The sequence below is a fragment of the Salmo salar genome, chromosome ssa12 (genome assembly GCF_905237065.1).
Source record: "Salmo salar chromosome ssa12, Ssal_v3.1, whole genome shotgun sequence".
NCBI classification, from domain to species: Eukaryota; Metazoa; Chordata; class Actinopteri; order Salmoniformes; family Salmonidae; genus Salmo; species Salmo salar.
Window position 1 is genome coordinate 62,629,172 of NC_059453.1, and position 26,697 is coordinate 62,655,868.

Here is a 26,697-nt window from a genome sequence, read left to right on the forward strand (position 1 = left end):
CTCAGCTAGTGTCTCCCTCACTCCTTCTTTTACTTAGTCCGTCTCTCTCTCCCTGATGTCATGTTTCTCTGTCTCTCTCTGTCTGGCCTGTATCAGGACTCATGCCAATGGCTCCATAAAGAGGGGCAGCAAAGACAACGCTACAGATTCTGTGCCTCTGCGCACTGGCATCGGAGTACAGCTCAAAGACATCAAGGTGTTCAACAGGGCCAGGCAGCAAGGTGGGCAGTGTGTGGATGTGTTCGTTTAGAGAGTCCACTCAGAGATGACTTATAGGGACAATAATGCTGCAAAGTTTGATCATACAATTTTTGAGATCCCAAACCCATTGAAGATTTTATTCACAATGCCATTTAATGTGATATTTTTCAAACGTTTCATATTTTAATTATCTGCCGATTTTATTGAGAGGGAAGAAAAAAAATATCTACAGTGAATATGAAATATGTTTCCTCTACACAGGAACGAATGTGTGTAAGGATAACAACGGGGGCTGCCAGCAGCTGTGTCTTTTCCGTGGCAACGCAGAACGTACATGCGCCTGTGCTCACGGCATGTTGGCCGAGGACGGACGGGGTTGCCGTGACTACGACGGCTACCTACTCTACTCGGAACGGACCATTCTAAAGAGCGTTCACCTATCGGATGAAGAGAACCTAAACGCTCCGATAAAACCGTTTGAGGATCCGGAACACATGAAGAACGTTATAGCTCTGACGTTTGACTACCGTGGAGGAGGAGGGAAAGGAGCCAATCGCATCTTCTTTAGTGACATCCACTTTGGGAACATTCAGCAGATCAATGACGACGGCTCGGACCGTAAGACACTGGTGGAAAGTAAGTTACTCACCCTCCTCTCTCTCCTCTCTTGTTCGTCCAATCAGAATAAGCATTTCGCTGCACCTTTTATACCTGTTGTAATCTGTGTATGTGATTAACATTTTATTTAAAAAATATATATATATTTGATCTGTTATCATCCCCCTAATCCTATAGCAACCCATGTCCTCTTTTCCCTCATAACCCAAAGTCCATTGATTCACTCTGTTTTCAATGCCAATTGATAAGGCCAAGTGAATGTAGGTAAGCACTAATTAATCAGGTTATTTGGCTGAAGTTTGAGAAATGTGATAAAACATTTTCCCTCTGTTAGACGGCTTTCTCTCCCTCCCATTGGTTAAGCAGCATCTTTCATCCTCCTCTCCTCCTCCTCCTTCACTAAGAACAAACCCTATTTGGTGGTGAAATACAGCAGACCCCCCACTGGGAGGCATTCTCCAGGAAGAAACAGCCGGGGCTCAGAACAAAACTTGTTTTGGACCTCCAACTGAAACATGGCAGGAAAACCTAGTGGCCAACTATTATTTCTGAGAGTCTGGAGAACAAAGTGGAAAGCTTTCATATCTACCTCAGTTTGGGAACACACTGTACACAACAACATAAACCAGATTGAGGCACAGCTAGACCTTCATTCTCTTTATCTCAGAAGAACATAGAAGAACAAGAAAGAACAATCGCTACAGAATGGTATTAATGTGTAAAAGAGCTCACATCCTTTAAAAAGCTTTCTCTTGTTTTTTTTACAAGCATAAATGTATTTCTCCTGGATGTCTATGTTCTTTGCCATGTCCCAGGAGGCCCTCTAGACAGAGGCCTTTGATTCTCAGTGTTCAGATCCTCCTTTTAGACTGTTGTCTCACAGTGGGGAGGCTCTTTACTTCAAGTGCTGTCCCTCAATTGAACCTTGGAGCTCGAGCTTTATACCACAGCTTAGTGTGATAGTTGTGTACTGGAGTAGCAGTGAGATTTGGGTAGAAATGGTTTTGTAGTTTAGTTCTTCCCACAAGCTCTCAGACAACAGATGTTCAGCCCACATCCAGTTTGTCATGGACACACAGCATAACCTTAGAGATCTAGTTACATGTCCTCTAGTCTTGTATAGTTGTCTGTTGTCACGGTTACTGACCCCCACCCCTGGCACCTCTGCAACCCAGCTCCAGCAGGTCCTGTCTGAACTTCTGGGACATGAGGACGTAGAGGATGGGGTTAGCTACGGTAGAGGAGGTGGCCATGATGCGGGCGAACACGCTGAAGGGCCCGAAGCGGGGTGATGACCCCGTGGCCCCATGGCTGCCTCCCCCCAGGAGGGCAAAGGTCAGGCCGTAGGAGGGCAACCAGCACAGGGTAAAGGCCAGCACCAGCAGGGCCGATGTCTGGGTCACCTTCCGTTGGTATCGCTCCACCTGGGGCGCTCGGCTGTCCCTACGACTCCGCCACAGGAACAAGTAGATCCCGCCGTAGGCCACAGCGATGACGCCCAGTGGTAGGGCGAAGGACAGCAGGAATTGGCAGGCTCCGTAGGCCAGCTGGCCGTTGTGCGACAGGAAGTTGAAGCAGGCCAGGCTGTCGGGGGCGATGCGCCGGGCACCCACGGAGCGGAAGGCCAGCTGTGGGGCAGCCAGGGCACAAGCGGGAAGCCAGAGAGCAGCGGAGGTCAGCGCCACTCGGCAAGGAGTAAGAAGACGGTAGGCCTGGGTTGGCTCCACCACGGTTAGATACCGCGTCACGGCCAAGGCGGCCAGTGTGAAGGCACTAGCCGAGGAGCAGGCGGCGCCCAGGAAGCTCACCAGCCGACACAGGAAGTCCCCGAAGGGCCAGTGCTGCATCGCTATGGCGACGGTGTGGAAGGGCAGCATGGAGAGGAGGAGAAGGTCGGCCGCACTCAGGGCCAGCAGGAGGGTGTCTGTCCCTGTCATGTTCCCCTGGTTGTGTTGACCCCCCGGACCTGCCCTTCTTCTACGACGACCACACAGGATGACCATCACCAGAGAGTGCCCCGTCACACCCAGCACCAGGATCAGGACATCCATCACTAGAACCAGGACCAGCTCCACACTGCCGACCCCAGTCTCCTCGTCACCAGAACCACTGTCATTCCTCCACACAGATCCATTATCCGCCATGGAGCGGACAGGCAGACCAGCCTTAAAGGGGCTACTCCTTAGTCCTTACACTGAGCCTAGAGTTGATACAGTGAAGCAGTGATGACTGATGAGAAGAAATCCTAGCAGCAAAATCCTAGCAGCAAGATGACACTCCCATGAGTCGATATCTACCAGCTGTAAAAACTAAGCTTCTGCTTATGACTGATCAACTAGCCACTGATAACAAAGCGTGTGGGAATTATTGTTGAAACGGAGAGTCGATAACACTAAGGTGTGCCATCAACAGGAACATTCAGCCGATTTGACATTACATTGGTTCTCAAAGTTAATTCTTCTGACCATAACCACTCTGAAGTTGCCCTCCTGTCAGTTATGATTCGATGGGTTTGTCTCAGTCAGTATTTTCCTCGCCATAGTCCAGAAACTCACAGTAGAAAGTGTCTTTTATTTATTTATTTTTTTCCTGAAGTGTTTACCTTTCCAAAAATTGTCCTTTGAAAGACTACTGATGAGTGACTGTTACCAGTCACGTGATTGAGGTCTCCCACAATTCGAATCAAGCCTTTCTAGTCCTGCCAATCAACTCTACCTTTGTCCTAGTCCCTCCAAAGAAAGGAGAGAACATAGACATCAGCCCCCCTCTGTTGACGTTTGCGATGCTATTGATTTAGCATCCAGCTAGCCGCCGGGCTCTCAGTCTCTCCCCAGGACTCCTGCTATGTCCGTCTGACAGTGGTGGCTGGCTGGGTCTAAACTCTCTGGATGGCTCTGTCTCCTGTCAGCTCACATCAGAAAGCCTCTGCATGACGCCTCAATCAGTCTTCTACTGCTAAGCCATTGACAGTCTGCCTATTCAAAGCCCACAGGAAGGAGTCTCTGGAGAGATAGAGGGAGAGAAGCAGAGTGCTGTAGGAGAGGCTGGTATATGAGCTTGGAGAAAGAGGTGAATCACAGTAAATAACATGTGAACTCTGTACTGTATGGCTTTGACAGTGCCAACGCAAGAGGGGGATGGGTTGGTATTTTGTCAATGGGAGGACCTGTTCAGGACAATCAAAGCCTTTCACAGAGTTTGACCCACATACACACACACACACACACACTCTCTGTACTTGTGCATGTGACATTAACACTTGAGAAATCAGGGTAATTGTTTACCTTTGCCCTGAGAGCAAACACTCAGCTAGTCTGTTATCACACCCAGATAAGTGCCATAAAACTCTGTGTGCGTGTGTTAGTATGCATGTGTCATTCCACCTCAAAAAGCACAAGAAAGAGGATTTCGACACCCATCTCAGATTGTTCTGAAATTGTTTCTGTTGTTAGAAAACAGATAAGAGTTAGCATTCCTGGAACATTGTTTAAATATAATTTGATCTCTGAGAAATTAAACTAATTATTTGCACCCAAATTTGCCATTTTAATTTATAGGATTCATATCATATTCAATAAATATAGTACCTAACATCCCATTTGGACCATAATTCTTCATAACAATGAGTAAGACATGAGGAATACAATACAATTGTCAATAGCCACCCACAGACCACCCACGCCAATCCCACCCCAACAAAGTAGTATGGAGCTGCTGCTTGGAGTATTGCTTCTTCACAATTTATTTCCATGAGCAAAAGCAATTGGTTTTCTACCCAAAGTTGCAAAGAATATGTTGTGAGCCGTATAATAAACACTAGAGACCAACATAATGGATCAAAGGGTGTGGTGGCAGTAGCAGGAACAGTGACATCTAGTACGTAAAACTTGGCATTTTCACACTCATTTATGGTATAGCGACTTCAATGGCTATTTTATCTGAAGAGGGAAATAAACCATCACCAGGTTCACAGGGAATACATTACAAAGGTTGAAGAAGCAATATACAACAAGATAATGTTTCAGGAATGCTAATCTTATCAGTTTCTTACTACAGAAACAATTTCAGAACCATCTGAGATGGTGGCTGACATGGCTGGCTGAAATGACCCTATTGTGTATCTGTTAGTGTGTGTGTTTTGTGTGTGTGTGTGAAGCTCAGGATAAGAGGGTGAACTCTACATTTACCAAGAGCTCGTAAATTCAGCTCCTTTGTAAACTTCAACTGCTGCAGTCAGCTTACAGGACAGAGATGGGCCTATACAGCAGCGATACACAGATAGGGAAGCCAGCGTTAAAAGGTGTGAGGAAAGGGGAAACAAGGATAGGAAAGTGTAGAGCCTTGCAGTCCGACGATTTATGATTTATTAAAAGCACCGAGGAGAGAGGGAATTGAGGGAGCAGATAGGGTGTTGCACTTCATCAATTTTTGAAAGCGTTGATTTCTGAGAGTGGGAGACCAGAGGGAATTGTTTTAACCGTCGTACACCTGGGCTCTCTGCCCTCCAGCTCTTAGGTCCTTAGCTCGGTCTCATTCAGAATCTCTCACAATACCCTGCTAGCCAGTCCATGACTCATGTCTGTGGTGATGAAATAGAGAGATGGAGGTGAAGTGCAAAGTGTTCCACCTTGTGTTGAACCTCCCAGAGACACTGGCCAGGCATGTGATGTACTTATTAGGTCATAACCGCTTCAGAAGAATGCCTATTAAATCATTCCAGTCCCTCTGTTTCTACTGGGATAACAAGCAGGTGACTATTAGTCTTTTTGGAACAATTAGTTGTGGTTGACCGTGGGTGTGTGTTGTGCGTAACCCAAAAGTGTCCTTGGCAGACTTTAAGGTGGTGTGTGACTGTGCGAGTGTGTTTCTCCACCACCAGAGTACAGTGTGTTCCTCCATCTTGGCCAACTCTCCCCAGCCTCCTCTCGTCTGAACTGGGCTGAGCTGAGCTGGGCTGGGCTGGGCTGGGCTGAACTCAGCCAGTTACTCATTTGTTGGCTGTGGAGCACAAAAATGCTGTGAACACTCCCAACTATCGATGAAAAAGAGCAATGGAAGGAAATATGCTGCGAGCTGTTAGCCATTTATGTTGTGACCTTTTGGAGAGCTGTTAGTTGGATGAAAGCCTTAGATCACAGAGGGTTCTAGATCATTACCAGTGGCTGTCATGTCCTCTGTGAGTAGTCTCTGGACCTCCTCTGCTATGGCATCCAGCTCCACTCTGCCTGCCAGCTCTGTGTTACTGCCAGAGACCTGAGTCATGTCCTTTTAACACTCTCCTGGGATTGACGTGGTATTTCTCTTCTCCTCCCTCCTTGTCTTTCCTTTCCGTTTTTTTCTTTCTGTCCCCCCTTCCTTTCTCTCTCTCTCCACTCATCCTCCTCCTTTCTCCCTCCTCTCTCTCCCCTTGCCGCTCCTCTCCTCCGCCTCTTTCCCCCTCTCTCCCCCTCGTCAGATGTGGGCTCGGTGGAGGGCCTGGCGTACCACCGCGGCTGGGACACTTTGTACTGGACCAGCTATACCACCTCCACTATCACCCGCCACACGGTGAACCAGAGCCGCTGGGGTGCCTGGGACCGCGACACCGTGGTCACCATGTCTGGAGACGACCACCCCCGGGCCTTCGTTCTGGACGAATGTCAGGAGTGAGTGTCTCCTAGACCGTAACGGTCCATAAATCACACTGTTCCAGGTTTCTGACCCAGATCATAGGCTTTAATTAGTCTTTAATGTCAGGTATGAGTATCTAATACGAGTCTGTTGCAGTTCATCTGACACTAGCTAACGTTCCCATATCCTGACCCTTGTCATAAGGTGTTTTAATTGGATGAATACAGATTGAAGTACAGTATAGATAGCTTAGCCTCAATGTAGGTAGATTTTCATAGGTTTTCTCACTTTCTCCTTGGATAGCGTTCAGCCCATGTACCTGCCTCTCCTACCGCACTTCTTTTGGAATCTTAATATATTCTGGTCATTTAGCAGATCGATTTATCCAAAGAGACATAAAGCTAACTAACACATTCAGTATGCTGTATACAGTATATGGCTCATGCGGGAACCTGCAGATATGGTGTTGCACAAACCAGTTGTGCCGTTTTGAATCAGAAGCCTATCCACTGTTGTGAACGTTTACACACATCTGCCTTCTATACTGTAAGTTCCCTCGTGTTGTCACCCACCAGCCTGATGTTCTGGACCAACTGGAATGAACAGTCCCCCAGTATCATGCGTGCCACCCTGTCTGGTAACAATGTCCTGGTGATCATCGGCAGTGACATCCGCACGCCCAACGGCCTGGCCATAGACCACCGCGCTGAGAAACTCTACTTCTCCGACGCCACCCTGGACAAGATCGAACGCTGCGAGTACGATGGCAGCCGCCGCTACGTGAGTAACACTGGCACTCGCAGATGATATACACACAATAACCCACCCACACTCATGAAACACACTTGATGGTTCAACTGTTGTGTGTATCTCTGCTGCCCCCTATAGGTGGTGTTGAAGAATGAGCCAGTCCATCCGTTTGGCCTGGCGGTGTATGGAGACTACATCTTCTGGACCGACTGGGTCCGCAGGGCCGTCCTCAGGGCCGACAAGTACGTGGGCGGAGACATGAAACTCCTCAGAGCCGACATCCCCCAGCAGCCAATGGGCATCGTCGCTGTGGCCAACGACACTAATAGCTGTGAGTTCTCAGCAAAAGAGGGTGGGGTTTGGGTGGATTTATTTTTTTAGGGCAGATAAAGGGGTGGGGGGGTTGGTGTAGCCAAGCAGAGTGGTACACGTACCAGAGGAGGCTGGTGGAAGGAGCTATAGGAGGACGGGCTCATTGTATTGGCTGGAATGGAATAATGGAACGGAGTCAAACATGGTTTCCATATGTTTGATACTGTCCTCCTATAGCTCCTCCCACCAGCCTCCTCTGACGCGCGCACACACACACACACACACACACACACACTGCTGCGCCACCAAAGTTAATGAGGTGCCAGAAGTAATCAGAGAGTGTGACACAGCTGAGGGGAGCTCCATACACCTGGAGAATGAGACCACCTGAGACTCCACTGCCCCAATCTATCACCCTGTAGACACACACACACACACACACACACACTCCCCATCTTCTGCTCCAACAGTCCCATGAAACACATATTTCTTCATCTCTCTACCTCGTCCAGTTCAATTCACACTTGTTCATCTCACTGAGTTTCCAATCTCCCTCTATCACTTCAAATCAATGGCTCTGTCTTTCTCAACCCCCCACCCCCACCCCCCACACACACACACACACCCTCAACACCCACTATTGACATCCCAGTTGCTTACCTCCTTCCCGCTCTCAACACACACAGTGAACCTGTGGTAATTGCTGCAAATCCCATTTACACTGTGTCAGTTTATATTAAATACAAGTAGATGGAGAGTTGTAGTCTCTGACCACTCACTGTGCGTGCGTGCGTGTGTGCTCTAACCCTCTCTCTGTGTAGGCGAGTTCTCTCTGTGTCGGGTGAACAACGGAGGTTGTCAGGACCTGTGTCTTCTGACCTCAGAGGGCAGGGTCAACTGTACTTGCCGTGGCGATGGCGAAAGGAAACTGCTGGAGGACAACACCTGCATCGGTGAGAAAGAGGGGGGAAAGCGGGAATAGGGAAGGGTGTGGAGAAATGAGAGGACTATGACATGGGTTCGGGAGAGTGGATGAGGGCATTTTATCATGTCATTAATGATGTAAGAACAGCCAATGGGGCTGAACTTTGAAATGTTCAGCATTAAAACCATGTTTTTTTTTATTATGAAGTTAAGTGTCTCTTTCTTCCTCTGTCCCTCTCAGCCCTAAACACCACGTGCGGCAGTGTAGATGAGTTTGAGTGTGGGAACGGAGACTGTGTGAACTACACTCTGACCTGTGACGGCATGGCCCACTGCAAGGACAAGTCAGACGAGAAACAGTCCTACTGCGGTGAGCGGGCAGTCTTTTACACGACCTCAAAAAGCTATCATGTGATTTAATGTTTCTAACATTATTTCCTCCTGCCCTTTGTACGTCTTCAGCCAACCGGGTGTGTAAGAAGGGCTACAGGCGGTGTGTGAACGGCAGGTGTGTGGGACACAGCTCCTGGTGTAATGGACGGGACGATTGTGGGGACGACTCAGACGAACTCTTCTGCAACGGTAAGCAGGCTGGCTATCTCATGCAGTATATACTGGGTGGTAGTTTGGGTGGTCTTTCTATGGAAATGTTCTATGGTTGTCACCGGTGTAATGTGTGGATCTGTGTGTGTTCCAGCCACCTTGTGCACGGCAGAGCAGTTCCAGTGCAGAGACGGTGGCTGCACCACCAACTCCAGCAAGTGTAACCAGATTGTAGACTGCGAGGACGCCAGCGACGAGATGAACTGCTGTGAGTCACCTTGGGCGCCAGGCTAGTTAAATCGATTTGTTAGGTTTAGTTTAAACTCGGACGAACCCAGGCTTCACCATTGACTAGACTCAACTCAAGAAAGAACACAGACTAATCTTTAGACTAGACTCAGCTAAACCTAACATCAGACGTAACACTAATCCAGACTTCATTTTGGACCAGACTAAAACTCAGTCAGCGTTGCTCTGTCATAATGTATAATGTCACTTTACAGCTGGATGAGATCTTTAAGGTCAGGGCCCTCCAAGGCTCACAAAGTCATTTTAGACCCAAGCCACCCCCTCTACCTGGACTTTGAACTACTCCCCTCTGGGCGCAGGTATAGGGCACCCCTCAGCAGGAAAAACACAGAACTAGACAATCATTTGTGCCAGGTGTGATATCCCTCCTAAACAGCTCGGGCTAATGTTCCTATCCACCCAGTAAGGCCAGCAGGCTAATGTTCCTATCCACCCAGTAAGGCCAGCAGGCTAATGTTCCTATCCACCCAGTAAGGCCAGCAGGCTAATGTTCCTATCCACCCAGTAAGGCCAGCAGGCTAATGTTCCTATCCACCCAGTAAGGCCAGCAGGCTAATGTTCCTATCCACCCAGTAAGGCCAGCAGGCTAATGTTCCTATCCACCCAGTAAGGCCAGCAGGCTAATGTTCCTATCCACCCAGTAAGGCCAGCAGGCTAATGTTCCTATCCACCCAGTAAGGCCAGCAGGCTAATGTTCCTATCCACCCAGTAAGGCCAGCAGGCTAATGTTCCTATCCACCCAGTAAGGCCAGCAGGCTAATGTTCCTATCCACCCAGTAAGGCCAGCAGGCTAATGTTCCTATCCACCCAGTAAGGCCAGCAGGTAATGTTCCTATTGACCCAGAAGGCCAGCAGGCTAATGTTCCTATCCACCCAGTAAGGCCAGCAGGCTAATGTTCCTATCCACCCAGTAAGGCCAGCAGGCTAATGTTCCTATCCACCCAGTAAGGCCAGCAGGCTAATGTTCCTATCCACCCAGTAAGGCCAGCAGGCTAATGTTCCTATCCACCCAGTAAGGCCAGCAGGCTAATGTTCCTATCCACCCAGTAAGGCCAGCAGGCTAATGTTCCTATCCACCCAGTAAGGCCAGCAGGCTAATGTTCCTATCCACCCAGTAAGGCCAGCAGGCTAATGTTCCTATCCACCCAGTAAGGCCAGCAGGCTAATGTTCCTATCCACCCAGTAAGGCCAGCAGGCTAATGTTCCTATCCACCCAGTAAGGCCAGCAGGCTAATGTTCCTACCCACCCAGAAGGCCAGCAGGCTAATGTTCCTATCCACCCAGTAAGGCCAGCAGGCTAATGTTCCTATCCACCCAGTAAGGCCAGCAGGCTAATGTTCCTATCCACCCAGTAAGGCCAGCAGGCTAATGTTCCTATCCACCCAGTAAGGCCAGCAGGCTAATGTTCCTATCCACCCAGTAAGGCCAGCAGGCTAATGTTCCTATCCACCCAGTAAGGCCAGCAGGCTAATGTTCCTATCCACCCAGTAAGGCCAGCAGGCTAATGTTCCTATTGACCCAGTAAGGCCAGCAGGCTAATGTTCCTATCCACCCAGTAAGGCCAGCAGGCTAATGTTCCTATCCACCCAGTAAGGCCAGCAGGCTAATGTTCCTACCCACCCAGAAGGCCAGCAGGCTAATGTTCCTATCCACCCAGTAAGGCCAGCAGGCTAATGTTCCTATCCACCCAGTAAGGCCAGCAGGCTAATGTTCCTATCCACCCAGTAAGGCCAGCAGGCTAATGTTCCTATCCACCCAGTAAGGCCAGCAGGCTAATGTTCCTATCCACCCAGTAAGGCCAGCAGGCTAATGTTCCTATCCACCCAGTAAGGCCAGCAGGCTAATGTTCCTATCCACCCAGTAAGGCCAGCAGGCTAATGTTCCTATCCACCCAGTAAGGCCAGCAGGCTAATGTTCCTATCCACCCAGTAAGGCCAGCAGGCTAATGTTCCTATCCACCCAGTAAGGCCAGCAGGCTAATGTTCCTATCCACCCAGTAAGGCCAGCAGGCTAATGTTCCTATCCACCCAGTAAGGCCAGCAGGCTAATGTTCCTATCCACCCAGTAAGGCCAGCAGGCTCGTCTCTTTTTATTGGTATGTAACTGTTATGAAAGTTGAATTGTCAGTTTTGCAGTGTACATGACACTGCATCAAAATTTCCCCATGGGGACAATAAAATCAGTAAAGTAAAGTTAGATATGATGCTGAAGCTAATGAACTAAATGAGTTTAGACTGACTTTATAATATATCTACTCACTGTGTAACCCCTGTCCTTGTCTTTCTAATATATCTACTCACTGTGTAACCCCTGTCCTTGTCTTTCTAATATATCTACTCACTGTGTAACCCCTGTCCTTGTCTTTCTAATATATCTACTCACTGTGTAACCCCTGTCCTTGTCTTTATAATATATCTACTCACTGTGTAACCCCTGTCCTTGTCTTTATAATATATCTACTCACTGTGTAACCCCTGTCCTTGTCTTTATAATATATCTACTCACTGTGTAACCCCTGTCCTTGTCTTTATAATATATCTACTCACTGTGTAACCCCTGTCCTTGTCTTTATAATATATCTACTCACTGTGTAACCCCTGTCCTTGTCTTTATAATATATCTACTCACTGTGTAACCCCTGTCCTTGTCTTTCTAATATATCTACTCACTGTGTAACCCCTGTCCTTGTCTTTCTAATATATCTACTCACTGTGTAACCCCTGTCCTTGTCTTTATAATATATCTACTCACTGTGTAACCCCTGTCCTTGTCTTTCTAATATATCTACTCACTGTGTAACCCCTGTCCTTGTCTTTATAATATATCTACTCACTGTGTAACCCCTGTCCTTGTCTTTCTAATATATCTACTCACTGTGTAACCCCTGTCCTTGTCTTTCTAATATATCTACTCACTGTGTAACCCCTGTCCTTGTCTTTCTAATATATCTACTCACTGTGTAACCCCTGTCCTTGTCTTTATAATATATCTACTCACTGTGTAACCCCTGTCCTTGTCTTTCTAATATATCTACTCACTGTGTAACCCCTGTCCTTGTCTTTCTAATATATCTACTCACTGTGTAACCCCTGTCCTTGTCTTTCTAATATATCTACTCACTGTGTAACCCCTGTCCTTGTCTTTCTAATATATCTACTCACTGTGTAACCCCTGTCCTTGTCTTTCTAATATATCTACTCACTGTGTAACCCCTGTCCTTGTCTTTCTAATATATCTACTCACTGTGTAACCCCTGTCCTTGTCTTTCTAATATATCTACTCACTGTGTAACCCCTGTCCTTGTCTTTATAATATATCTACTCACTGTGTAACCCCTGTCCTTGTCTTTATAATATATCTACTCACTGTGTAACCCCTGTCCTTGTCTTTATAATATATCTACTCACTGTGTAACCCCTGTCCTTGTCTTTATAATATATCTACTCACTGTGTAACCCCTGTCCTTGTCTTTCTAATATATCTACTCACTGTGTAACCCCTGTCCTTGTCTTTCTAATATATCTACTCACTGTGTAACCCCTGTCCTTGTCTTTCTAATATATCTACTCACTGTGTAACCCCTGTCCTTGTCTTTATAATATATCTACTCACTGTGTAACCCCTGTCCTTGTCTTTCTAATATATCTACTCACTGTGTAACCCCTGTCCTTGTCTTTCTAATATATCTACTCACTGTGTAACCCCTGTCCTTGTCTTTCTAATATATCTACTCACTGTGTAACCCCTGTCCTTGTCTTTCTAATATATCTACTCACTGTGTAACCCCTGTCCTTGTCTTTATAATATATCTACTCACTGTGTAACCCCTGTCCTTGTCTTTATAATATATCTACTCACTGTGTAACCCCTGTCCTTGTCCACCAGCTACTGACTGTTCCAGCTACTTCCGGCTGGGGGTGAAGGGTGTGACCTTCCAGAAGTGTGAGTTCACCAGCCTCTGCTACGCATCCTCCTGGGTGTGTGACGGAGCCAATGACTGTGGAGACTACTCCGACGAAAGGAACTGCCCAGGTGAACACACATGCACACGCATGCACACGCACACGCATGCACACAGACACAGCACACATGCCCAAACACAGACACACACACACACACACACACACACACAATAAGCTGCAACATCTGAAATGTTTTCAGACTCTTGTCCTTGTGGACTCTGATTCAGCGTATCTCTTTAAGGCAACCAGCTGCTCGGGGAGCCCGCAGAGTTCACATTAAAACACCAACATTTCATTAACACGTAGCACAAGTCTATTAAACTCTCCCGAATTCAAGATGAGTACGAAAAGTAAAGAGGGACCTAAGATATCACAAAACTGCGAGATTAGAAATGTCATTAAAAGTAGAATTGTTTGTTAGTAAATAAGTATTCTGGTGAAACAAACGTGCTAATCTATTATACCAACATGCTACTCTTGTTCCATACATTTCCCTATTTAGTGCCACCCTACTATAATATGTTATAGAAGGCGAGGTCAGTACAGATGCATCAAAGCTGGGACCAAGAGACCAAGCTGGGACCAGCTTCTATCTCAAGGCCATCAGACTGTTAAATAGCCATCACTATCCGGCCTCCACCCAGTGCCCTGAACTTAGTCACTGTCACTAGCCGGCTACCACCCTGTTACTCAACCTTAGAGGCTGCTGCACTATGTACACAGACATGAAATCACTGGTCACTTTAATAATGTTTACATACTGTTTTACTCATTTCATATGTGTATATACTGTATTCTAGTCAAGGCCCTTCTATTCAGCTATTGCTGTATATACAGTTGAAGTCAGAAGTTTACATACACTTCGGTTGGAGTCATTAAAACTTGTTTCAACCACTCCACAAATGTCTTGTTAACAAACTATAGTTTTGGCAAGTTGGTTAGGACATCTACTTTGTGCATGACACAAGTACTTTTTCCAACAGTTGTTTACAGACAGATTATTTCACTTATAATTTACTGTATCACAATTCCCGTGGGTCAGAAGTTTACATACACTCAATTAGTATTTGGCAGCATTGCCTTTAAATTGTTTAACTTGGGTCAAATGTTTCGGGTAGCCTTCCACAAGCTTCTCACAATAAGTTGGGTGAATTTTGGCCCATTCCTCCTGACAGAGCTGGTGTAACGGAGTCAGGTTTGTAGGCCTCCTTGCACGCACACGCTTTAACTTTGGAAGAATGCTTGGGGTCATTGTCCATTTGGAAGACCCATTTGCGACCAAGCTTTAACTTCCTGACTGATGTATTGAGATATTGCTTCATTATATCCACATCATTTTCCTCCACATGATGCCATCTATTTTGTGAAGTGCACCAGTCCCTCCTGCAGCAAAGCACCCCCACAACATGATGCTGCCACCCCCGTGCTTCATGGTTGGGATGGTGTATTTCCTACAAACATAACGATGGTCATTATGGCCAAACAGTTCTATTTTTGTTTCATCAGACCAGAGGACATTTCTCCAAAAAGTACGATCTTTGTCCCCATGTGCAGTTGCAAACCTTAGTCTGGCTTTTTTTATGGCGGTTTTGGAACAGTGGCTTCTTCCTTGCTGAGCGGCCTTTCAGGTTATGTCGATATAGGACTTGTTTTACTGTGGATATAGATACTTTTGTACCTGTTTCCTCCAGCATCTTCACAAGGTGAAATACAGTGTAGACACGGTTAATGTTGTAAATGACTATTGTAGCTGAAAACGGCAGATTTTGAATGGAATATCTACATAGGCAGAGGCCCATTATCAGCAACCATCACTCCTGTGTTCCAATGGCACGTTGTGTTAGCTAATCCAAGTGTATCATTTTAAAAGGCTAATTGATCATTAGAAAACCCTTTTGCAATTATGTTAGCACAGCTGAAAACTGTTGTGCTCATTAAAGAAGCAATAAAACTGGCCTTTAGGCTAGTTGAGTATCTGGAGCATCAGCATTTGTGGGTTCGATTACAGGCTCAAAATGGCCAGAAACAAAGAACTTTCTTCTGAAACTCGTCAGTCTATTCTTGTTGTGAGAAATTTCCAATAAACTGAAGATCTCTTACAATGCTGTGTACTTCACAGCATTCACAGAACAGCGCAAACTGGCTCTAACCAGAATAGAAAGAGGAGTGGGAGGCACTACTGGTGTACTACTGAGAAAGAGGACATTAGTGTCTAGTTTGAGAAACAGACGCCTCCCAAGTCCTCAACTGGCAGCTTCATTAAATAGTATCTGCAAAACACCAGTCTCAACGTTAACAGTGAAGAGGCGACTTCGGGATACTGGCCTATTTCTGATAAATTTGATATTATTTTAATGGACAAAAAACAAGGACATTTCTAAGTGACCCCAAACTTTTGAACGGTAGTGTGTATTATTATATATATATATATATATATATATATATACTCGAGATTCCAACATTGCTCATCCTAATATTTATAAATATTCCTTTTTTACTTTTAGATTTGTGTGTATTGTTGTGAATTGTTAGATATTACTGCACTGTTGGAGTTATAACACAAGCATTTTGCTACACATCTGCTACATATGTGTATGCGACCAATACAATTTGTTTTAATTTACCACTATCTGTCCATCTGTTTGTCGAGCAGACCGGAGGAAGACCAAGTGTCCTGCTTCATTCTTTGCATGTCCTAGTGGTCGCTGTATCCCTATGAGCTGGACCTGCGACAAGGAGAACGACTGTGAGAACGGTGCTGACGAGACACACTGTGGTGAGTTCAGATGGCTTTTTACTGGACTGCTGATCACTGTAGTCTTTCACCACACATTTCTGACAGATGTTCTTTCTCTTCATTGCACCGCCCTCTTTGGTCTCTCTCTCCTTTAGATAAGTTCTGCTCGGCCAGCCAGTTTGAATGCGGCAACCACCGCTGTATCCCCAACCGGTGGGTGTGTGACGGCGCTGACGACTGTGGTGATGGGACTGACGAGGGCAGCAAGTGCAGTGAGTGTGATTCACGCCACACACAATCTCTAACAGGGACGTCACTCAATTGGAAATACTAGACTAATTCAAAACGAATGCACCCAAGAGTAATTCCCTTACCCCATATCTGTCTCCCCTCCTCCCCGCACCTCTCCTGACAGAGAATAAGACGTGTAGTCCACATGCCTTCCAGTGTCCTGGCTCTCATGTGTGTGTCCCCCAGCACTGGAAGTGTGACGGGGACAAGGACTGTCCTGACGGGGTGGATGAGAGTGTCAAGGCTGGATGTGGTGAGTAGTGGGTCAGTCAGAGGAGGGTGGAGGACTATTGACTGGATACATCTTTACCTATGGAAGTATGGGAGATGTTACTTGCCCCATCCAATGTTAAGCAATTTGAGTTTAACAGAAGTTATTTATGCAATCATTATCAAATAATTACTTGCTGGTATACAGATTATTTTTGATAATGCAGTAGCTTATTGACTAACTAATGTCTGTCTGTCTGTGTCTCAGTCTTCAACAACACCTGTGATGAGAATGAGTTCATGTGTCAGAACAGACAGTGCATCCCCAAGCACTTTGTGTGTGATCATGACAAAGACTGCAGTGACGGCTCTGACGAGTCCCTGGAGTGTGGTGAGTGGATGACCCCTGTTGTACCCCCTCTTACACTCACACACTATCATGGTATCATTGTGTTAATCCTTAAACATTTGGAATGAATATTCTGTTTTCATGATGCACTACATGACCAAAAGTATGTGGACACCTGCTCGTCAAACATCTCATTCCAAAATCATGGGCATTAATATGGAGTTGGTCCCCCCTTTGCTGCTATTACAGCCTATAACAGCCTCCACTCTTCTGGGATGGCTTTCCACTAGATGTTGGAACATTGCTGCGGGAAATTGCTTCCATTCAGCCACGAGCATTAGTGAGGTCGAACACTGACGTTTGGCGATTAGGTCTGGCTCGCAGTCGACGTACCAATTCATGTTTGATGGGGTTGAGGTCAGGGCTTTGTGCGGGCCAGTCAAGTTTTTCCACACCGATCCCGACAAACCATTTCTGTATGGACCTCGCTTTGTGTACAGGGGGGCATTGTCGTGCTGAAACAGGAAAGAGCCTTCCCCCAAACTGTTGCCGCAAAGTTGGAAGCATAGAATCGTCTAGAATGTTGTTGTATGCTGTAGCGTTAAGTTTTCCCTTCACTGGAACTAAGGGACCTAGCCCGAAACATAAAAAACAGTCCCAGACAATTATTCCTCCTCCACCATACTTTACAGTTGGCACTATAGACTGGGGCAGGTATAGTTCTCCTGGCATCCGCCAAACTCAGATTTGCCAGATGGTGAAGCGTGATTCATCACTCCAGAGTACGCGTTTTCACTGCTCCAGAGTTCAATGGAACTTGGTAGTGAGTGTTGCAACCGAGGACAGACAATTTTTACGTGCCACGCGCTTCAGCACTCAGCGGTCCCATTCTGTGAACTTGTGTGGCCTACCACTTCGTGGCTGAGCCGTTGTTGCTCCTAGACGTTTCCACTTCACAATAACAGCACTTACAGTTGACTGGGGGCAGATCTAGCAGGATCTAGCAAGCCGAACTGACTTGTTGGAAAGGTGTCATCCTATGACGGTGCCACGTTGAAAGTCACTGAGCTCTTCAGGACGGCCATTCTGCTGCCAATGTTTGTCTATGGAGATTGCAAGGCTCAATTTCATACACCTGTCAACAACGGGTGTGGCTAAAATAGCCGAATCCACTAATTTGAAGGGATGTCTGCATACTTTTGTATTTTATGTGATAGGCCTACCAGTGACATAACTGTAAAGAAAATGCTATTAATCAACCAACCAATCACACGTCTCTCCTTTCAGAGTACCCTACGTGTGGGTCCAATGAGTTCCGCTGTGCCAACGGCCGCTGCCTCATCCAGAGCTCCTGGGAGTGTGACGGAGAGTTCGACTGTCACGACCGCTCTGACGAAGCCCCCAAGAACCCCCACTGCAACGGCCCAGGTAAGACACACACACACACTCACAGATGGTGCTAACTGTCTATTTTCTCTGGGCCCTAAGAGATCTCCATCTCAGCCCACTATTTGCAAGGAATTTTAAGGGATTTACTAAATCCCTGCTAAATTGCGATATTGGATTTAGGCCAATGTGTGAGCCAAGCCTCCTCTTCCTTAGATATTCACGCTCTATTCTCCTCTTCCTGACCCATCCTCCAATCTGTCCTCCCCCTCTTCCCAAAACAGAGAAGAAATGTAACGACACGGTGTACGCTTGCGGCAACGGGAACTGTGTCAATGAGACGCTGCTGTGTGACCGGAACGATGACTGCGGTGACGGCACTGACGAGCTCAACTGCTTCATCAATGAGTGTCTGAACAGCAAGCTCAGCGGCTGCTCCCAGCTCTGTGAGGACCTCAAGATAGGCTTCAAGGTAAAGATGCACCTACACCTGGAGAGCTTCTGCTAAATAAATAGCTAACGGTGATGACTGTTAATCTGTAGTCATTGCCATTTTATATTGTCAACTACGTAACAACTATTTGTCGGAAAGGTTAACCGTTGTGAAGTAGTACACACAGCCTTACCTCTCCTCCCCTGTGTGGTCGTGCAGTGCAGATGCCACCCTGGCTTCCGCCTGAAGGATGATGGGAAGACGTGCGTGGACATAGACGAGTGTACGACCAGCTACCCCTGCACGCAGCGCTGCATCAACACCCACGGATCCTTCCACTGTCTCTGTGTGGAGGGCTTCCAGCTCAGCCCCAGTGACCCCACTATCTGCAAGTCCACCTCTGGTAAGAGCTGGTGGAGGGGGGTATGAGGTGGTAAGAGCTGATGGAGGGGGGTATGAGGTGGTAAAAGCTGGTGGAGGGGGTATGAGGTGGTAAGAGCTGGTGGAGGGGGGTATGAGGTGGTAAGAGCTGGTGGAAGGGGGTATGAGGTGGTAAGAGCTGGGGAAGGGGGTATGAGATGGTAAGAGCTGGTGGAGGGGGGGTATGAGGTGGTAAGAGCTGGCGGAGGGGGGGTATGAGGTGGTAAGAGCTGGCGGAGGGGGTATGAGGTGGTAAGAGCTGGCGGAAGGGGGTATGAGGTGGTAAGAGCTGGCGGAGGGGGGTATGAGGTGGTAAGAGCTGGCGGAAGGGGCTATGAGGTGGTAAGAGCTGGCGGAGGGGGTATGAGGTGGTAAGAGCTGGCGGAAGGGGGTATGAGGTGGTAAGAGCTGGCGGAAGGGGGGTATGAGGTGGTAAGAGCTGGCGGAAGGGGGGTATGAGGTGGTAAGAGCTGGCGGAGGGGGTATGAGGTGGTAAGAGCTGGCGGAAGGGGGTATGAGGTGGTAAGAGCTGGCGGAGGGGGTATGAGGTGGTAAGAGCTGGCGGAAGGGGGTATGAGGTGGTAAGAGCTGGCGGAAGGGGGTATGAGGTGGTAAGAGCTGGCGGAAGGGGGTATGAGGTGGTAAGAGCTGGCGGAGGGGGGTATGAGGTGGTAAGAGCTGGGGGAGGGGGGTATGAGATGGTAAGAGCTGGCGGAGGGGGGTATGAGGTGGTAAGAGCTGGCGGAGGGGGGTATGAGGTGGTAAGAGCTGGTGGAGGGGGGTATGAGGTGGTAAGAGCTCTACCTACTATAATACAACAGTCAATGTGTAGGGACGGCCTGAAGTTGAACTTCATGACCTTTTCTTCCAAAACAATCCTTCTTTTGTCCAGAGGAGGAGCCCTTCCTGATCTTTGCCAACCGTTACTACCTAAGGAAACTCAACCTTGATGGTTCCAACTACACCCTGCTCAAACAGGTGAGACTGGAGCCTCAACACCTCAAAGACCTACAACAGGTGGAAATGGCACATTGCTCCTTATGACCATCATGCTATGTTTGATCACTTCTCTCCCATTGTGTGTGTGTGTGTGTGTGTGTGTGTGTGTGTGTGTGTGTGTGTGTGTTAGGGCCTGAACAACGCGGTGGCGCTGGACTTTGACTACAGACAGCAGATGATCTACTGGACAGACGTGACCACTCAGGGCAGCATGATCCGACGCATGCACATCAACGGCAGCGACGTACAAGTCAGTGTGGCTCCTTTACCTCTTAGAAATATACATTTGATTGGTAGCCTACATTTAGTTGCATAATGTGGGGAACTGAACTGTAATTTCTGATTGGCTCTTTGGCAGGTCCTTCACCGCACATCTCTTAGCAACCCTGATGGTCTGGCTGTTGATTGGGTGGGAGGGAACCTGTACTGGTGTGACAAGGGGCGGGACACCATCGAGGTGTCTAAGCTGAACGGGGCCTACCGGACAGTCCTGGTCAACACCGGTCTGAGGGAACCACGCGCTGTGGCAGTGGACGTACGAAACGGGTACGAACGGAGCTCTAAAGAACAAGCAGGAATTGCATTCATGTTCTCTTATTTTTCTCTTCGATGAATGCTGCTCAAATATTGAGTATACTATTGATTATTTTACTTCAAGAGAGACTCATTGATCCTCACTTTGCTGAGAATGTAGTGTGACGTTATGACCAGTCACCTGGGTGTTCTTTGTGGTCCTGAATCCTCACACTGAGCTGTGTCCCTACCAGGTACCTGTACTGGTCAGACTGGGGTGACAACCCCCACATAGGGAGGATAGGGATGGACGGCTCCAACAGGACTGTGATTGTAGAGGACAGGATCACCTGGCCCAACGGCCTCACTCTGGACTTCATCAACGACCGCATCTACTGGGCCGACGCCAGAGAGGACTACATCGAGTTCGCCAGCCTGGACGGAACCAACCGACACACCGGTAACACACTCTGTCGTACACGTGTGCACATTTGGATATTGACATTACAACACACACACACGCATGAAACGGAAGTCGTGCACACTATACACACCACAAGCTCAAGAGTAAATAAATCACTGCTCGTATCTGACGCGCGTCTGTTTCTCTGTGTGACCCCCCCCCCTGCAGTGTTAAGCCAGGACATCCCCCACATCTTTGCCATGACTCTGTTTGAGGAGTACATCTACTGGACCGACTGGGAGACCAAGTCCATCAACAGGTGTCACAAGACCCTGGGCACCAACAAGACCATGCTGATCAGCACGCTGCACCGGCCCATGGACGTCCACATCTACCACCCTTACCGCCAGCCAGAGGGTATGAGTAAGTCTACTGTTACCACCACCTGAACACCCCGTCATGTATCGACGTGTGCCTGCACTCCCCTGACCTGGGCCTGTTGTGTGTGTTTGGTTGACCCACAGTGGCCAACCACCCGTGTCAGACCGACAACGGAGGATGCAGTAACCTGTGCCTGCTGTCTCCTGGAGGGGGGTACAAGTGTGCCTGTCCCACTAACTTCTACCTGGCCAGTGACGGGAGACGGTGTATGTCCAACTGCACCGCCAGCCAGGTGAGTTTAGCCAACGTCTGTGTCCTTCTCTGCCTTAGTGTGCTCAGAACTAATCTGTCTCTCTCTTTCCCTCTTCCTCTCCATCCTCTTCCCTACCTCTCCCTCTCCCTCTCCCTTTCCCTCTTCCTCTCCATCCTCTTCCCTACCTCTCCCTCCCCCTCTCCCTCCCTCCCTCCCTGCAGTTTGTGTGCAAGAATGACAAGTGCATTCCGTTCTGGTGGAAGTGTGACACAGAGGATGATTGCGGGGACCGGTCAGACGAGCCTGCGGAATGCCGTGAGTGACACAGTCCTAGTCCATGAACACTAACTATCATAGCTGCACTGTACTAAAGTCCTGGTTGACTGATGTTGTATTGGTATCCCCCTGTAGCTGAGTTCAAGTGCAGGCCCGGCCAGTTCCAGTGTGGTACAGGCATCTGTACCAACCCAGCCTACATCTGTGACGGGGACAACGACTGCCAGGACAACTCTGACGAGGCCAACTGTGACATCCACGTGTGTCTGCCCAGTCAGTTTAAGTGTAGCCACCCCAGCCGCTGTATCCCTGGGATCTTCCGCTGTAACGGCCAGGACAACTGTGGAGAGGGAGAGGACGAGAAAGACTGTCGTGAGTAGACTGCTGTTCCTACAGTATTGGAGGGGTTAAAGAGGGGTTGTAGTGTACTGCACCAACTTCTCGTCTTTTCAAACCAGTGTTTTTGTGTTATTTTCGGGCCTACCATGTTTTCTACGCACGTTGACATGTGTAATTTCAATTCATTTGAAATGTATGTTTACAAAGACTAGGAGCGAAAGCCATGCATCATATACGGATACTGGTAAGTGACGGTCTCCTCTCTCCTCTCTGTCCCGTGTAGCGGAGGTGACGTGTGCCCCTAACCAGTTCCAGTGTGCCATCACCAAGCGCTGTATCCCCCGTGTCTGGGTGTGTGACAGGGACAACGACTGTGTGGACGGATCCGACGAGCCTGCCAACTGCAGTACGGATCCACTTTACTGTCACGTCCAGCGTCGTGCTCCTTGATTCCTCCCCTTCTCTCTCTACCGCCCTTCATTGTGCTCTCTCTCTGATCTCTAACGTCCCCCGTTCCCTCTCCCCCTCCAGCCCAGATGACGTGTGGCGTGGACGAGTTCCGCTGCAAGGACTCTGGTCGCTGCATCCCGGCCCGGTGGAAGTGTGACGGAGAGGACGACTGTGGGGACGCATCAGACGAACCCAAGGAGGAGTGTGGTGAGTGATGGACGGAGGGTTGGAGGTAGAGAGATTGAGACGCAGGTGAGATGGTGGGATAGGAATGGAGAGATTCCCAAAGTTCTTTTCTGTGTTACATAATTGTATACTATTAAAATATTTGTCATCATTTGTACTTTGACTGTATTCTGTGTACGTCGTGTCCTCAGATGAGAGGACATGTGAGCCGTACCAGTTCAGGTGTAAGAACAACCGCTGTGTCCCGGGTCGCTGGCAATGTGACTATGACAACGACTGTGGGGACAACTCTGATGAGGACAAGTGTGGTAGGTCCCCTCTGCCCTGTCCCAGCCTGTGATGCCAGGGCTCCTCTCTCTCCTCACTATGGGGGAGATTAGAGCTCCATGTGTGTATTTCATTTGTATATGATGCCTTCTTTCACTGTATGGGTTCGGCTACATCTGCTCCCCGAACAGATCATTTAAGAGTTTTTAAAGGTACACTGTCGTGTGTGTATGTGTGTTCGCTCAACTGCGTTGCACATTCAAGATGTTGATTTCCATTGCTTTGATTTAACTTTGTGAACGTTTGCACGTCTCACATCATCTCATGTTTATTCTGCATTTCACACTGGCCTGTTGACGTGGTTTAGAGGTAGGTGTCTTCACGATCCGCATGAACACCCCCAACCTCCCACCAATCTACCCAAGCCCCAAGTGTCTGTCTACAGTAACTATCCTATTGCCATTAGAGGGAAAAAATATACACTAAACATTTCAAAAGGAGCTTTGCTCCTTGACTCCTTTAAGTGTTTCTTCTCTATCCAGACTCTCAGCTCCTTTCCAATCCCACTAGTCCCTTTAGCCCGTCCCCCTCGATGTGCCATGTGACCCAGTGTACTCCCACCCCCCCATCTTCTGATATGTCCCTCTCTACCAGTCTCTTCCTCCTGTCTGTTCACCCTCATGACATGCGTCCAGAAGTTCTTATTCTTTTCCTCACCCCTCCCTCTCCTCTCCTCCCTCTCTCCTCTCCTCACCCTCTCCTCACCCCTCCCTCTCCTCTCCTCCCTCTCTCCTCTCCTCACCCTCTCCTCACCCCTCCCTCTCCTCTCCTCCCTCTCTCCTCACCCCTCCCTCTCCTCTCCTCCCTCTCTCCTCTCCTCCCTCTCTCCTCTCCTCACCCCTCCCTCTCCTCTCCTCCCTCTCTCCTCTCCTCACCCTCTCCTCACCCCTCCCTCTCCTCTCCTCCCTCTCTCCTCTCCTCACCCTCTCCTCACCCCTCCCTCTCCTCTCCTCACCCCTCCCTCTCCTCTCCTCTCCTCCCTCTCTCCTCTCCTCTCCTCACCCTCTCCTCACCCCTCCCTCTCCTCTCCTCCCTCTCTCCTCTCCTCCCTCTCTCCTCTCCTCCCTCTCTCCTCTCCTCCCTCTCCTCTCCTCCCTCTCCTCTCCTCCCTCTCTCCTCTCCTCTCCCCTCCCTCTCCTCCCTCTCTCCTCTCCTCACCCTCTCCTCACCCCTCCCTCTCTCCTCTCCTCACCCTCTCCTCACCCCTCCCTCTCCTCTCCTCACCCCTCCCTCTCCTCTCCCTCTCCTCCCTCTCTCCTCTCCTCTCCTCACCCTCTCCTCACCCCTCCCTCTCCTCTCCTCCCTCTCTCCTCTCCTCTCTCTCCTCTCCTCCCTCTCCTCTCCTCCTCTCTCCTCTCCTCACCCCTCCCTCTCCTCCCTCTCTCCTCTCCTCACCCTCTCCTCACCCCTCCCTCTCCTCTCCTCACCCCTCCCTCTCCTCTCCTCCCTCTCTCCTCACCCCTCCCTCTCCTCTCCTCCCTCTCTCCTCTCCTCACCCTCTCCTCACCCCTCCCTCTCCTCTCCTCACCCCTCCCTCTCCTCTCCTCCCTCTCTCCTCACCCCTTCCTCTCCTCTCCTCCCTCTCTCCTCTCCCTCATCCCCTCTCCTCACCCCTCCCTCTCCTCTCCTCACCCCTCCCTCTCCTCTCCTCCCTCTCTCCTCTCCTCACCCTCTCCTCACCCCTCCCTCTCCTCTCCTCCCTCTCTCCTCACCCCTCCCTCTCCTCACCCCTCCCTCTCCTCACCCCTCCCTCTCCTCACCCCTCCTCCCTCTCCTCCCTCTCCTCACCCCTCCCTCTCCTCACCCCTCCCTCTCCTCACCCCTCCCTCTCTCCTCTCCTCCCTCTCTCCTCTCCTCCCTCTCTCCTCACCCCTCCCTCTCCTCACCCCTCCCTCTCCTCACCCCTCCTCCCTCTCCTCACCCCTCCCTATCCTCACCCCTCCCTATCCTCACCCCTCCCTCTCCTCTCCTCCCCCTCTCCTCTCCTCCCTCTCTCCTCACCCCTCCCTCTCCTCTCCTCCCTCTCTCCTCACCCCTCCTCTCTTTCCCTTCAGTGCCAAGGCAGTGTTCAGAGAGTGAGTTTTCCTGTACCAACGGTCGCTGCATCGCTGGGAGGTGGAAGTGTGATGGAGACCATGACTGTGCTGATGGGTCAGACGAGGTACAGTGACACTCACAGTTATTAAAAATAGAGTCAAATGGAAAATGAAAAACCCCTCACTGTTCCATGCTCACAAACATGATTCTTTTGTTGAAGCTTAGTGATATGGAAAGTCAATGCCATCCCCGATCTTACTAGTACATGTCCTAACTCATTGTCACAATGAATACATCATTACTAGAGGATTGTTCATTTATGAATAGCATTGTCATTAGTGTGACATGGTAAGTAACGTCCCTGCATGTCCTCCTGCAGAATGGCTGTGACGTGAAGTGTGACAGTGATCAGTTCCAGTGTAAGAATGGCCACTGTATCCCCATCCGCTGGCGCTGTGACGCAGACCCTGACTGTATGGACGGCAGTGACGAGGACAAGTGTGACAGCGGAGGTGAATTTTTTTTTATACACACACACATTATTGTACTGTTCATTAAGTACAAGTTGTGGGTATGTATTTCATAGAGAAAAAAGTAACTCTCTCTCTCTCTGTCTCAGTGGGTAGACACTGCCCCCTGGATGAGTTCCAGTGTAACAACACTCTGTGTAAGCCCCTGGCCTGGAAGTGTGACGGAGAGGACGACTGTGGAGACAACTCTGATGAGAACCCAGAGGAGTGCAGTGAGTCCCCACGACATGAATAACACTGTCCCTGAGGATCATTCAACACCGACCTCACACCTGTCATCTCTTCTCTCCTCCTCTATCCCTCAGCTAAATTCCAGTGCCCACCCAGAAGGCAGTTCCGCTGCCACAACGACCGTGTTTGCCTGCCGATAGCCAGGCACTGTGACGGTGTCGATAACTGCGGGGACAACAGTGATGAGCTCAACTGCCGTGAGTTTTTCTAGTAGTAGAGAGTTATGGAGTGGACTTTTACAATAAAGAGTTCCGGAGTTGACTAGATGGTTATGGAGTTGACATAATGCAGCCTCCTCCCCCTTTTCCTCCAGAGACTCCTCCTACCATGCCAGTCTGTCAGAAGGACGAGTTCCAGTGCTCCAACGGCCGCTGCATCAGCTCCAACCTGCGCTGTGACTACTTTAACAACTGTGAGGACTACGGCTCTGACGAGATCGGCTGCAACAAGAAAGGTGGGTGTTACATCTCGGGCACGGAGGAGTAGCGTGTCTGTCTCTGTATGCATGTACATGTTATTGTCTGAAAGTTTGACTCTCTGTCCTGTCTGGTTCTTTGCAGACTCTTCCCTGAATGACTGCCGCAATAACAGGACAGTGTGTGGTGACGGTGATGAGGCCCACTGTGTGGTGAATGGCACTGAGGCCTTCTGCTCCTGCAAACCTGGCTTCAAGACCACAGGCAACAACAGATGTGAAGGTACAGCACTGCTTCAAAT

At 48.9% G+C, this 26,697-nt stretch overlaps 2 protein-coding genes across 7 annotated transcripts in view; one reads left to right on the plus strand and one right to left on the minus strand.

Annotated features, from left to right (window-relative positions):
• The window catches only part of LOC106565466 (low-density lipoprotein receptor-related protein 1), a 181,727-nt gene that overhangs the window by 133,174 nt on the left and 21,856 nt on the right, over positions 1 to 26,697 (plus strand). For 4 of the 6 annotated variants that reach the window (XM_014132678.2, XM_014132680.2, XM_014132681.2 and 1 more), the window contains exons 40-73: positions 97 to 221; positions 463 to 837; positions 6,275 to 6,464; positions 7,005 to 7,209; positions 7,318 to 7,510; positions 8,313 to 8,444; positions 8,657 to 8,785; positions 8,878 to 8,997; positions 9,113 to 9,226; positions 13,153 to 13,299; positions 15,883 to 16,005; positions 16,122 to 16,238; positions 16,382 to 16,510; positions 16,736 to 16,858; positions 18,104 to 18,244; positions 18,487 to 18,674; positions 18,855 to 19,038; positions 19,948 to 20,033; positions 20,185 to 20,304; positions 20,413 to 20,600; positions 20,822 to 21,027; positions 21,199 to 21,393; positions 21,495 to 21,643; positions 21,826 to 21,919; positions 22,016 to 22,252; positions 22,503 to 22,625; positions 22,751 to 22,876; positions 23,047 to 23,163; positions 25,237 to 25,343; positions 25,599 to 25,731; positions 25,839 to 25,961; positions 26,055 to 26,177; positions 26,294 to 26,434; positions 26,541 to 26,678. In XM_014132678.2, coding sequence (XP_013988153.2) covers positions 97 to 221; positions 463 to 837; positions 6,275 to 6,464; positions 7,005 to 7,209; positions 7,318 to 7,510; positions 8,313 to 8,444; positions 8,657 to 8,785; positions 8,878 to 8,997; positions 9,113 to 9,226; positions 13,153 to 13,299; positions 15,883 to 16,005; positions 16,122 to 16,238; positions 16,382 to 16,510; positions 16,736 to 16,858; positions 18,104 to 18,244; positions 18,487 to 18,674; positions 18,855 to 19,038; positions 19,948 to 20,033; positions 20,185 to 20,304; positions 20,413 to 20,600; positions 20,822 to 21,027; positions 21,199 to 21,393; positions 21,495 to 21,643; positions 21,826 to 21,919; positions 22,016 to 22,252; positions 22,503 to 22,625; positions 22,751 to 22,876; positions 23,047 to 23,163; positions 25,237 to 25,343; positions 25,599 to 25,731; positions 25,839 to 25,961; positions 26,055 to 26,177; positions 26,294 to 26,434; positions 26,541 to 26,678 — 5,141 coding nt within the window. The remainder of the gene's footprint in view (positions 1 to 96; positions 222 to 462; positions 838 to 6,274; positions 6,465 to 7,004; positions 7,210 to 7,317; positions 7,511 to 8,312; positions 8,445 to 8,656; positions 8,786 to 8,877; positions 8,998 to 9,112; positions 9,227 to 13,152; positions 13,300 to 15,882; positions 16,006 to 16,121; positions 16,239 to 16,381; positions 16,511 to 16,735; positions 16,859 to 18,103; positions 18,245 to 18,486; positions 18,675 to 18,854; positions 19,039 to 19,947; positions 20,034 to 20,184; positions 20,305 to 20,412; positions 20,601 to 20,821; positions 21,028 to 21,198; positions 21,394 to 21,494; positions 21,644 to 21,825; positions 21,920 to 22,015; positions 22,253 to 22,502; positions 22,626 to 22,750; positions 22,877 to 23,046; positions 23,164 to 25,236; positions 25,344 to 25,598; positions 25,732 to 25,838; positions 25,962 to 26,054; positions 26,178 to 26,293; positions 26,435 to 26,540; positions 26,679 to 26,697) is intronic. The other 2 variants (XM_014132679.2, XM_014132684.2) reach the window with 1 other exon arrangement.
• LOC123725535 (delta-type opioid receptor) lies at positions 1,462 to 4,082 on the minus strand. Its single transcript, XM_045691623.1, has one exon. It carries the CDS (start codon positions 2,961 to 2,963, stop codon positions 1,959 to 1,961), a length of 1,005 nt encoding a protein of 334 aa, XP_045547579.1. The 5' UTR covers positions 2,964 to 4,082; the 3' UTR covers positions 1,462 to 1,958.